The sequence below is a fragment of the Buceros rhinoceros genome, unplaced genomic scaffold (genome assembly GCF_000710305.1).
Source record: "Buceros rhinoceros silvestris isolate BGI_N320 unplaced genomic scaffold, ASM71030v1 scaffold9738, whole genome shotgun sequence".
NCBI lineage: Eukaryota > Metazoa > Chordata > Aves > Bucerotiformes > Bucerotidae > Buceros > Buceros rhinoceros.
This window is the reverse complement of record NW_010428593.1, coordinates 838-14,190: the sequence shown is the minus strand read 5'-3', so window position 1 is coordinate 14,190 and position 13,353 is coordinate 838. Positions and strand designations below refer to the sequence as shown.

Genomic DNA, 13,353 nt, shown 5'->3' with positions numbered 1-13,353 from the left:
TGTCTCTGCCAGACCTTTCCTGGCCTTTAGTCTGAGCAGATTCCCTTCACCACAAAACACCTGGTATTTTTCCTTTTTTTTTCTTTTAATCTGAACAGTTAATATTTTTTTCATAGCATCTGAAATGTCTCATTGGCTGAAGAGGAAGAAATGCAAGATTTGTTCTGCTTTATATCCACATTCCGATACGCAGTGATGGTTGATCAACATCCACGCTTTGGTGGACAAGACTCTTGTTTCTTCGGAATGATAGGCAATTGTTTCCTGCATTACAAACCATTCTCCTGTACAGCTTGAAGAGGAGTGCTTTTTATTGATAGACTGCTTGTTAGGTTCCTAATCAGACGCATGCATCATTTAGGGCATTCCCAGGATGGATGTTTCTTCCTTTTTTCTTTGGCAACCACAATGATGTTTGAGAGCCGTTAAGTTTTTGTGCTATGTGTTTATAAATCAGCTTTTCCCCCTCAGCTACTGCCCTTCAATGTACTTGTCAAATAACTAGTTAGACTGTGGCAATCATATGATCTCCATTTGTACTAGCATACCTAACAGCTGTGCTTTACATTATACGTGTGTTCAACAACTGTGATGCAGTGAACAGAATTTTGGAATATTACTCCATTTCTCCAGCGTGATTCTGTGCTATCTGTTTCACTAATATTTCAATTCACTACATTGAACAAGCTCCAGATAATGCTGAAGCAAAATTTCATTTTGAGGAGATAACTGCAGCACACACGTGTGATCTGAGACAGAACACAGTTGATCGTGAGAGGAAATGGCAATGATCCTTCAAAACAAATTCATAAGTTTGATTTAATGGATAAGAATAGATGTCATCAAAGACCTAAAAGGCCACCCATCCATACATCTGTTATCCAACACAAGTTTCAAGAATCAAGTATCCTTCATAAGATATATAGATATAGACGATATACAGATAGAGATATAGATATATACATAGATATAGATATAGATATTCCATGGCAGTTCATGACAAAAATGCACGTGGGAAACAAAACTCTTAAAAGGTAGAACACCATTTAATTCAAGTTATTAAAACCAAGTAAATTATTTAAATTGATACTGCATCGTCACCACCTTCTGTGTCTGAAGAGGACTTTGTGTATTTGCTATCAATGGTCCCAACGAAATGCCAAGAAAATAAGAGCTTGCAGAAATAGAGAGCTAAAACTATCTCCCTGTCACACACAACTGAATCTTCACCTCTTGAGCATCACAGTGAGATGGTGTTAACAACAGAGACTACTGTCTTTGTTATCACAACTCCAGATCAAAAAGCAAGTTCTGCATAGTAAACCAAACCACATGAAACAAATCCTTAAAAAATACTTGATGTTTTCTTTTTTGAAAAGGTGACTTAATTGGAAAGAGGTGGCACCTGCCAGGAACAGTGAAGTGGCTATTCCATGTGTGCTGTGGCATGTATTACGTGGCATGTAAGGGAGAGGAAAATGCTCTTCAAGCAGAAGACTGTGCTTGTGATACTGGCTGGCCTGAGGTTTGTTTCTTCCGTGCCACAGCCATGCGCAAGGCCTGGAGAATCATGTTCTCATTGTTCATGATGTTGTAATTAGTCAGCTTCAGGAGTTTGTCGAAATCTTCTGCTTTCAGAGAGACCTCTCTTGTTGAGTATGGAGAGCAGAAACCAGAGATATCAACCTTGCCCTGTTCCATGTCGGCAGCACTACGTGACATGCCTGTCAAGGGTAAAAAGGAAGGTGTTTGTACCAGCCCAGGGAATTACAGTACTCTGACAGACCATGTCACGAGATCACAGATGAAATTGCTATGAAGACAAGCGCAGCACTACGATCTTTGAAAAACCTACTGCTGAACAAAGTCTACTGAATTTAAAAAGTAAAAAATGAGAAAAATAGTGCCACTAAACATCATTCCACTACAGCCAGCACTGTCTACTGGCCAGACCATAGCAAATCATCTTATGTGGTCACAGGTGCTCAAGTCTTACCCTGAAGGTTCTTGACTAGAATACCTGCTGAAGGTGAAAGGAATAGATCTATAGAACAGGAGGAAACCGACTATTAGTAGCCTTGAAAATAATGGTAAAAACAAAGCCTGCATCACAAACACTAGCCCAAAAGAACATAGTGACCGTATTAGTACTATTTGTACTGTTCTCTGCTATTGCTTTGATTTTCCAGCACATACAACCAACACATTAAACACCCCAAGTAGAAAGCACAGTGGCTGTCCTCCATAGAAATACTCAATACTGTACAGGTAATTCTCCCCTGTCATGAAAATACATAATCTGGAAAATATGCTTTGTTCTACAAGCAAAAGTAAACTTTTAGAGATCACAATAAGAAATTAATGCCAATTCCTCTACTTGAACACGTTTTTTCCTTCACTGAATTGCACCAAGACTTAAACTAAAACTGTACACCAGATTTCACCTGATTTTGCACTTTCCGTCATCCCATTTTGCAGTTTATTTGCCAGTAAGAACAAGCAAACAAACAAAGCATTTTTGTATTGGGGTTAGGAAAAAACACCCAGGGAGTGAGAATGTTCATTAGGACAAAAAAAAATTAGCTGTGTTCTGTTAACTTACCAGGTGCTATGTATCGTTGGAAGGTGTCATTCACTAACGGAAAATAAAGCAGCAGAGGAGCTCCTGGGGTGTCTGCACCATCAAACATGTAGCACTCTTTTAGGTTCTTCTCATCGTCCTTCAGCCCAATGCTGGGAAATGGAATCCCCTGCTCTGAGAAGTATCTGCAAGCCTGCTCCAGGGGCTGGTCATGGGCCAACAGCAGCAGCATAAGGAATGGAAAAGATACCCAAGGTCAGGCTGCTGCTGAAGCCCAGTAGCTCATGCCAAGTTGCACAAAGTGGACTGATAGCACTTTTTGGTGGCCCGTACGGGGAACAAAGAAAATATTTCATATTTTTACATTACGTGGTAACTGAAACAAACGTGGTTCTTGTAACAGGGATGGACCTAAGTGGGATCTTGAATGAGGCTTTTAAGCAGCTCATGATAAAAATGCTGTATGCTCTGCTGCCTGAGTCATCTGCCGACACAGCCCAGTATCTGTTTATAATTGGTACTGTTCTATTCATTACTGGCATGGCACGTGTTGCAAAGAGAGTGTTTTGCTCTGCATGCGGACTTTTAGTGGGGTGGCCTCTACTTGGTTGGTTGGTACTGATGCCAGTGCATCTCGCATGTTATATTATGGTGGTTGCCTATAACTCCACTATCGGATGGATAATAAGGAATGACACCTCTCCATTCGATGTTGGACCAATGGCAGTTGAGAACGGAGGTTCTACGAATTCTCTGTTGCCGATAACTTTGACAACTCTGTTTATATCAGTTATATCAGTTATCTCCCACTTGATCCAGATGTGGTATATCATCAAGAGTAGGCACCACACAAGCACTACTGCAATAATGTGCCAGCAATAGTGTGAGCACCTGCAGCCCCAGAGACTGTTTTTCTCTTGCTTGAGAAGCTTTTTGGAAATAGTCTTATAGGAAAACACCTAATGTCAAGATAGTAAAGGGGGTTTAAATACATATCATGTGGCATCACAGCTTAAGGCTGCAGAAGGGTAAGTATCTTCTACTTGAAAAAAATTACAGAATCATAACCAGTGAACTTGATGTTTTCTGTGGTGCCTTTCAGGGACAGATTTACAATTACAAGTCTATGTTAGGAAGTCTAAATCTGTGTTTTTATGTAGTGAATATCACTTTCAAAATCTATTTAACTATTTTAACCAAATCAGATTTTTGCAAACATAGTAAATGCATTTGACATCTTGCTTCAAGCCCGTTATTTAAGGAAAATGTTGTATTTATTAAAACATAAAAATAAAGATGAAGAAATTCTTCACTCACTGGGTTGTTCTTGGACAGCTAGAAAATCACATATTAAAATAAAAGGCAACTAATCTTATACATTTAAGGAAAATGCAGATTAAATTCAGTATCTGAATAACAGGCAAAGTTTTCCCAGCTATATTTGTGCTATTAAATCTTTTTATATAATTGTAGCAGAAGTTACAGTTCAATGATCATAAATTGAATGTGCAGCTCTGTATTTCACTGGTGAAGCATTAGGGATATTTCAAAAGTAGTTTAAGAAAAATATTTTCTGCTCTGGGAATTTCCATTCTTCCTCTAAGGTTTGGAAACACCATGTTACTAAACTCCACTCTGTTCCACGTTTTACAGACACCTATCTGCAAGTTGTGGAAAGCAAAGGAAAAGTCATGACTAAACAAAGAGAGTTTTGAGACTTCTCACCAAGATCTGTGATCCACCAGTATAATTTAAGTGTATGATGACATCCACTTTCCTCTCTGGTCTCATAAGAGGTGGGCAGCTGGTTTCAAAGAAGAAAGCTGCATCCACCAACTCCAGATGCTCCGAGTTGCCTCTCAGGTCATTAGGAGAGGTGTCTAGCAAAGTATCTAAGGAATAAGATTCAGAACTATTAGCAACTGCAGAAAGACATCATCTGTCAAATTAGAAAGCGAAAGAAATGGGGACTTCCCTCTCACCCATGATTTTCACTTTGCTTTAGGATAGCATGCAGCAATCCTGAAGATTCCTTCATATTTTGCTGGTATTTCCAAATACATGAATTGCACCGAAATCAAAGCAGGTGTTCTGTATGTGCAGAGCCCCACCCAAGCAATTTTCATCCCAATGAGGACTTTGAGTACCAAATGATCCAAAATTGGAGCAGTTGTGTGGAAGGAAGTTAAAAATGTGAGGCATTACTTTGATCTCCCTCCTCTCAGCAAGTGCTAACGACTAACCACTCAGTTCTCTTCAGGACGTACAAAACACCCCTTGCTAAATCCCTGCCCCTGTGCCCACTCTGCAGCAGGAGTACTGTCCATACCTTTCCATTTTGAGAAATGTTCCTGCTGGATGTACTCGTTGTGCATCTGGAAGCCCCTCAGGAAGTTGTGGTACTTGGAGAGGGCAGGGCGGTCTGTCAGGATATCCCGGAGAGCCGTGGAGAGGCCGCTCGAAGGAGTGAACATGCATGTAGCCATCTCATATGGCTTCTCAGGCAAGTCCGGTTGTTCCTCTAGAGGCACATGGCATAAATGACGTGTAATTGAATTATAACCACAATTAAGAGGATAGGCGCAAAGAGGAGAAAGTGTCAGCAGCTTTTCCATGCCAATAGTAATCACATGTTCACAAATTGCAGCACTGTGTTATTCTTCCTTATGGTCTGCTCTGAGTTCCGGTTAATTTCTTGACAAGAATATAAACTTACTTCTGTTTCCTAAACCCTGATTGTCTACATCTGACTAAAGGAGCATTTTTCTCGTAGAACAACATGATTTCAGTACATACTAAATTAATTCACTTTTCTAAGCAAACAAAAAATGGGGAAAATCATTTTATTTGTACAATTGAGGGGATTACTGCTTTTAGATTCCATGCAGGTTAAACATGAAATTCAAAGCTTGTTTTGAAAAGAATAGAAACATTTCAACATTTTATTTTTTAACAAAATACTTCTAAAAAACCAGTTTGTTCAGTTTGGTTCGGGTGTGGCCAGCTGAATTCATAAAAAGCTGCACATTATTTATATAAACCCAAACATTAGAGTTTGGGGTTTTTTTCCAAAGACATAGTCCACAGAAATGTGACCTAAGTCTATTCACTATGAAATCACTGTTTTTTCTTGAATTTTAACATGAAGATGCTCATGAGCATTTTCAAGGAACGGTCTTTCACTACAGAGCTGCCTCTTTCAGCTGGTGTATCAGAGCTCCACTAGACTGCCTTCCCTAGACCTCTGCTAACCTTCCTGTTCAGTCAGATTTTGAGGGAGAGATGCACTGTGCAGGGTGAATAGGAATGGAAAAGATGAATAGGAATTGGAAAGGAAACACTCAAGCTTCTCTCTGGCTGACAAACAGGTGACATGAAGCTTTGACAGAAGTTCTTCTTTCCAAACCTTTTAAACACAGCACATAAGGACCACCTTGTGTATCTGCCAAACTGGACACCCACAAACCCATGGGCGCCGATGAAATGCATACAACACAAGTGCTGAGCAAGCTTGGCAGATGCCGTTTCTAGGCCACTCTCCATCACCTTTGAAAGCCCATGGAGATCAAGAGAGGTGCCTGAGGACTGGAAGAAAGCCTATATCACTCCAGTCTTCAAAAGAGCAAGAAGGAGGACCCAGGAAACTACAGGCCAGTCAGCCTCACCTCCATCCCTGGAAAGATGATGGAACAGCTCATTCTGGATGCAACCTTTAGGCATGTGGAGGAAAAGAAGGTTATTGGGGGGTCGGCATGGGTTCACCAAAGAGAAACTATGCCTGACCAATCCAATAGCCTTCTATGATGGCAGGACTGGCTGGGTAGATGAAGGGAGAGCAGTGGTTGTTGTCTACCTCAGCAGTGGTTGTTGTCTACCTCAACTTCAGCAAGGCTTTTGACAGTGTCTCCCATAACCTCCTTAAAGCAAAGTGTCAGAAATGTGGGTTAGATGAGTGGACAGTGAGGTGGGTTGAGATGTGGCCGAATGACAGAGCTCAGAGGGTTGTGATCAGCGGTGCAGAGTCCAGTTGGAGGCTTGTATCTAGTGGTGTTCCCCTGGGGTCAGGACTGGGTCCAGTCTTGTTCCACGTATTCATCAATCACCTGGATGAAGGGACAGAGCGTACCCTAACGAAATGTGCTGATGATACAAAACTGGGAGGAGTGGCTGGTACGCCAGAAGGCTGCGCTGCCATTCAGCAAGACCTGGACAAGCTGGAGAGTTGGGCAGGGAGGAATCTAACAAAGTTCAACAAAGGCAAGTGTAGGGTCCTGCACATGGAGAGTCATAACCACATGTACCAGAACAGGTTAGGGGTTGACCTGCTGGAAAGGGGCTCCATGGAGAAGGACCTGGGAATCCTGGTGGACAGCAAGTGAACCATGAGCCAGCAAAGTGTTCTTGTGGGGTGCATGAAGAAGAGTGTGGCCAGCAGGTCAAGGGAGGTTCTCCACCCCCTCTACTCTGCCCTAGTGAGGCCACATCTGGAGCACTGTGTCCAGTTCTGGGCTCCCAGTTCAAGAGAGACAAGGAACTCCTGGAGAGAGTCCAGTGGAGAGATATAACGGTGATTAGAGGACTGGAGCATCTCTCTTATGAGGAAAGGTTGAGAGACCTGGGACTGTTTTGACTGGAGAAAAGAAGACTGAGAGGGGATCTTATCAATGCTAATCAATATCTGAAAGGCTGGGGCCTTTCAGAGGCCGTATCAAGAAGATGGGGCCAGACTGTTAGCAGTGGTACCAAGTGACAAGACAAGGGGCAACGGGCGCAAACTGGCACACAGAAAGTTCCATCTGAACATTAGGAAAATATTCTTTACTTTGAGGGTGACAGAACACTGGAAGAGGCTGCTCAGAAAGGTTGTGGAGTCTCCTTCTTGGGAGATATTTAAAACCCACCTGGACGCAATCCTGTGCAACCTGCTCTAGGTGAACCTGATTTAGCAGGGCAGTTGGACTAGGTGATCTCCAGAGATTGTTTCCAACCCCTACCACTCTATGATTCTGTGATCCATCCCTATCTCCTTTCCATAAACCTCTGTCTGATGGTGCCTTTCCTTCTAATAACAATCTCACCTTTTAAGCAAAGCACTGGCTATTCAGTGAAGTCAACTGACTTGAGAAATACTCAAGAAATGAGAAATGTGAGCTCAGTTACCCCATCAGAGGATCCTGAAGGAAGGAGGAGGTAAGACAGACGGTACTTGAGATGTACCTATTTCAGTCACTTTGTCTTGGGTCCACCTGTGCCAGAAGTCCTCTGAGTTGTCAGCTGCATGCCAGGCATCCAAGAGGTTTTTGGAGAAGATACTACTCCACATTCCTAGGAAGTTGAAGAGGTATAATAAGTAGTGCTGACATTCTTTTAAAAACTCCTTCTGCTCCTTCCACAGCTCTTCCCTAACTTTTTCATAATTCTGTCCAAATTTTGCCCAAGTCTAGACACCTATTTCAGTGGTAAAGCTGTCTCAGAAGGCAAACTTATTTAAGACGAAATTTCAAAGTGCTTTTCCTTCTGCAGTGTTTTACGTGGAACTTCTTTTTTTTGCAAAATTTTAAGTTGTCATTTTCCTATTTTCATTCCCTTTTTCCTTTGATAAAGAAATATTTTCAGCCAGCTCCTTCCCTGATTCCTCTCTTTTTTCCCCATTTATTTCTTCTCAACATTTCACTCAGCTTTCACGTCTCTTAGATTTCCAACTTCAAAAATATTTTGCAAGCAATGGGAAATGGTGATGCTCCAAAAGCACTCACAAAGGTACATAACAACTTATTTGTTGTTTTAGTTTCATTTTATCTTAATCCAAGTGATAAAACCAATTTTGCTAGCAAGGGCAGTTGGGTGAGTCTCAGGAGGTGTGCTGAATTTCAGCTGACTGATCCAGTACCTCTGTTGTCACATGCAGAACAACAATTTTATGGAGACTGATTTCTAGAATCATCAGTGTTTGTATTAAAATATTGTCACTCTCCCAGGCTGATGAGTCACCTTGCATGAAGCAGATCCGGGATTCAGGGAGCTTCTTCATCAGGCGACCCATGAAGAACTCACTGCCAAAATCCTCTGCACGAATGAAGGCGCCATACTTCAGGAAGCCCACCTCGTACGGCGTGAACTCCACCCACTCTGCCAATGGACACACCGACAATGTTAGTCTGCTACTAAAACAGTCAAGTCACCAGACGTGCAATAAACCTTTCAGGCATTAGCCCTTGCAGGCAAGCTGGCTTAGCACATGTCCTGAGTGAACTCTGGTAGCTGAACCGGTTATCACTCTGTCTACAGGTTGGTGAAAGTACAGTATCAGGGCTAAGGGAAAAATAAAATTCTTCTTTCCTTATATTTAGCAAGTGGGAAGTTTTCTCATGGAAGGTAGACAGAACATGGACTGACTTCTATTGCTTTTACTGCCTTTAGCCAACCGCGAAAAACATACATTAAGCAGAGTCAAAGCTCCAGTGAACCACTTTCTTTAAGTGAACCACTGTTCTTTATAGTGATTCTGAGACAGTGTCACAGACCTTTGTTGTGTTATTAGTCTGAAGTTAATGTCTGATTATGCACACTTACGTGCCAGGAGATCTTACAAAATACTGAACTGCTGCTGTCTATCCTATGGCTGCCAAGTTACTCTTTACATCTCTGAACAGGACTTCTCCCGGCTTGGAGGGAGAATTTAAAACAATTTGTCGTTGTTGACAGTATCCCCATGCTGCATTTCCCCAGGCAAAACATAGCTCTTTTCCAGAACTGAAATGTTACCTCTAAAATCTTTGGTGGCGACTTTGTCCTTGACATTGAGGGCGAGGTAGATGGGCAGTGGGTTCTGACCCTGGTTCACTGCCCGACGTTGATCAGAAAGTCTGTGGTGGGATTTCTGGATTCAAGAAAAAAAAAAAAGTTAGCTGATATTCAGGTCCTTAAAGACATCAGCTTATAAGGTATGAATATGGGATATCATTTTCCTGAATTTCCTCCTAAATGTACTTCCATGTGCTTGAATAACAGAAGGCAAGAAAATAATGGGATCAGGAATAATTGTTGTTAGGATAACTAGCTATGTTCTACATTCAGTATAAGACAGTAGTGAGTTGCTTCACGTGCTCTTCTAACTTTGCATTGCTAAATGTAAGTGAAAAAATGGGGCAGATCATGCAGCTGTTATCACACCCTTCATCTGTTAAACACATGAGTTCTTCAACAGAGTTTATGACCCTTCTAGTCATGAATTTTTTTTTTTAAACCATATTAGAAGTTATCATCCACAGAGGAGAAATCCTTGAGCTGCCAATACTAACAAACAGCTTATCTTACACACGAAATGGAGAGTTTGAGTCTGCTTCAGACAAATTAAATTTTAGCACATTTTGCTATGTAGAATTGATGCCAGAAACACCATGTGAAATATGATATGAGAGTATTTCATTTTAACTGTTTCACCTAGACAAAATATAAACCACCTTTACAGGATTTTAACATAAAATAGCTTTTTCTCCAGTTATTATCAGTCTGCTAGTTTACATGGAACGTTTTGCTTGTGTGGTTAAAACAAAATTAGGAACAGGAGGTCCTGAGAGTTCAGTTCCAGAGCAGCTGAAAGGCACCTGCAAAAGCAGTTTCTGTAGCTAAGACGTCTCAGGAGCTGTGGATCTATATGTTTTCTCATCACTAAATCACAAAGTGCGGTAACTACACGTGGTGTACATCCGCAGCACACATCAAGGTGAGACTGCACCTTGTGTAAGTATTGTAGCAGTGGAGACACAAAAACCACCGAAGAGCCTTGGCAGTCTCCTGGACAGCTACGATGTTAAATAACATGCTGGTTACTTTAAAGCTATCTGATCATTTCCAGGCGACATTCGATCACACTTTAGGCTCCAGTGTACACATACGCTATGTCTCCAAGTTACTAATGTAAATAAGTGCTGTTCTGCCTATGTACCAAGTACAGTGTTGTTCACCAGGTGTCTCTTCCTAGGGTTTTAATTTCTTTTAATGGTCATAAAGATCAAGTCACCAACTTTATGAGAAGAAATGTGTATAGACATTACCCCATCATTTAACATGGATTCAATCATAAGCCCCCACAGATCGATAAATGATGTTTTATGTCCTGCTTGGGTCCTTTGGCTGAGCTCTCTGTAATAATTTGTCATACTTCTCAAGCAAAAAGCCCCCATCTTGCACTTGGTTGCTTGCTTCCGAGCTTCAATAATAATTTCTCCAAGTTCCTTCCGTGACCAATCAGCATCTTCATACAGTTTTGTCATTGTCCTGCAGGCAGGAAAAATGATGGAAAGCAGAAAGACATTAAGAGGATGCTTTTGAAACTCAGAGAATATACTTGGCAGAGCTTTGGGCACTTACTGTCTTATCTTTAGGTTACTCTGCTCTTTGAGCTTAGTTTGAGCAGAAATGCAAGTCTAAAGGCAATCAGTCAAAAAGCCCTGGATCTGGGATCCAATACAAGCAGCTACACCAGCTGTCTATGCTGGTTTTGTACAACAGTAAATAACAAAGGATTGTTTTGCATAGGATTGAGGATGCTTGCACTTCTATTAAAATCGTGTCTTCATCAAGGAACGATTACTTTGCTGACACCAAATGTATGATGCCCAATAGGCCTTTTATGGGTGACCCTGGCATTCAGAGGCCAAAGATGGAAGCAAAAACGGAATAGACCCCCATTTTACTCTCACCAAGATCTAAAATCCTGGACTAATCATGGGATTTGCTTAATCCAAGATCCAAACAACTGTATCAAAAATGATTCCTCACCATGTTGTGCCAGATGAGCCACTGATGTACGAAACACAATCCAGAACACGCAACTTTTGAAGACCGAAAATGCTGCCATACATGGCAGTGAGTGCTCTTATCCCACATCCTGCTGTGGTCACAGCCACTACAGGCACCTGTTCAACACAAAAAAGGGCAGAAAGCATAAATGGAGAAGCGGCATTAAGGCACATCTGGGTCAAAAGATGACAGATATGCAAAAGCAACATCCAGACACTCATAAAATAAAACACACCAATTAGAGATAAAGGTCCTCAGTCCTCCTCTGGATGGAGGTGAGAAATCACTCCTCAACTCCAGGCTTGAGGGAAAGAAGTGAGAAAAATCCCCCAGCAGTGCCTTTCCCTTTTACCTCATGCTCTTGCAGATCTTCCTCCAGATGAAGAACATCCTTCAGTGTGGCAGCAACCACCTTCCTCCGTTTTTGCAGGAAATCCTGTTCATCAGTGCACAGGTCAAACCCCAGGCGGACATCTAGGTTTCTTGGCCTGAAACACAGACCCTGAGTCCTGAGACCAGGGCACAAATACTGTCGTATTATTATTCACAGTGGTGAACCCCAGCTATTCTTGTGTGTGTTTACAGACCAGCTTGTAGACAGTGTAATATAATAAATGAGAGCAGCACTACTGCTAGTTGCTGTAGCTGCTAACAAGAACGCGAGTGAGCAGGCAGAGCAGAATGTGGCATACTGTCCTGCTATGGTAGCAAAGTTCCTACAGCACACTCTGCTTTTATTTCTTCGTACAACTCATTTTTCAATTTTCAGTCGTGGCTGCTGTACGTGCCTGTGACTAGAAAACTGCTGTCAATAGGCACTGCAGTCGATCAGGGAAACTACCACGCCTTGGTGTTATTTTGTTTGTGTAACACAGAAATAGGCTTTCTTTGCAGAGATGCTCTCCTCTTCTGTGGGCGTAATAGTGCACAGAAGGTGAGATCTACTTACTGAACTGTTCTAACAGCTTGGAAACTTGCAGGAAAGGGGACTTCTGATTGAATTCTCCATCACTGGCGAAAAATAAACCTGCAACCTAAAGACGAGCACCCCTCCGCTTACAACTGAGCCTGCATGGACCCCTGCTGATTTCAAATGAGTTTTGTGTAGGTGCAAATGTCCCCGTTACAGGTTCAAGGTCTTGCTAGAGACTCACCATTCATTTGCCTTTGTGTACAAGTCAATTGTTCTGTCCTGAAAATCGAAATACAAACAGTGTAAGCATGCTCAATTCATCAATCCTGTGCCTTCCTCCCTCACTGCATCTCTGGGATGTTCCTGATTTTGCAGTTGGCAATGCAGCTGAGGAGTCTGGCCAGCAGCGTTCTGGGTTGTGAGAGATATACCAAGCTCCCGTACAGGCTGGATTGAACAGACGTGGGCCATTCACCCAAGTGAGGTGAGCTTAGGGCCCCTTAGCTTTTCATAGCTGAATACCTAGTTTAACCTTCATTTGCTGGGAAGGTCTTTGAAAGGTGGGCATCTGAATCATGGTCTCTCTTTTATCTTCTGCTCCAGGCTTTCCCTTTGCAAATATAAGACATAATTTTCATGTCCATTACTGTTAGCTCACATACGATGCTGATGAACGTAGTAGATATATCCTGAGGAAATTACTTTAAACTCAGAACAGGGTTGAATGTCACACTTGGAGTCATATGTAGAACACAAGAAAAACAATACGTATTGCATAGTTGCAGAGTGACTGTCATTCACGCCTTACGCTGTAGCAGGTGTCGTGATGGACAGGACCCGAATCACTGTAAGACTCTCATCACCCACCAAACTGAATGTGTGTTGGGCTGGGTTTTTATTAGGAAAAACGTGTTCTCACCTCTGTTACCGTTATTTTCTCTTGTATAGGAAGCGAGTTCAGAGCTAGAGTCACAGACTCTTTCAAATCCCTTTCATTTTGACTTGATAAGGACTGGAAAAGGGAGTAAAAAAATATAATGGCAGTTAACTCTTA

The 13,353-nt window shown here is 41.9% G+C and overlaps 1 protein-coding gene across 1 annotated transcript in view; it reads right to left on the bottom strand.

The window, feature by feature from the left end:
- Positions 1–1,485: 1,485 nt before the first annotated feature.
- The window catches only part of LOC104498900 (cytosolic phospholipase A2 epsilon-like), a gene marked incomplete at its 5' end in the record, with an annotated part of 12,346 nt that continues 478 nt past the window's right edge, over positions 1,486–13,353 (bottom strand). Inside the window, 12 exons of the mRNA XM_010142337.1 lie at positions 1,486–1,724; positions 2,603–2,786; positions 4,307–4,473; positions 4,911–5,102; positions 7,799–7,906; positions 8,573–8,710; positions 9,347–9,461; positions 10,639–10,861; positions 11,366–11,502; positions 11,739–11,895; positions 12,541–12,578; positions 13,219–13,311. Coding sequence (XP_010140639.1) covers positions 1,486–1,724; positions 2,603–2,786; positions 4,307–4,473; positions 4,911–5,102; positions 7,799–7,906; positions 8,573–8,710; positions 9,347–9,461; positions 10,639–10,861; positions 11,366–11,502; positions 11,739–11,895; positions 12,541–12,578; positions 13,219–13,311 — 1,791 coding nt within the window. The remainder of the gene's footprint in view (positions 1,725–2,602; positions 2,787–4,306; positions 4,474–4,910; positions 5,103–7,798; positions 7,907–8,572; positions 8,711–9,346; positions 9,462–10,638; positions 10,862–11,365; positions 11,503–11,738; positions 11,896–12,540; positions 12,579–13,218; positions 13,312–13,353) is intronic.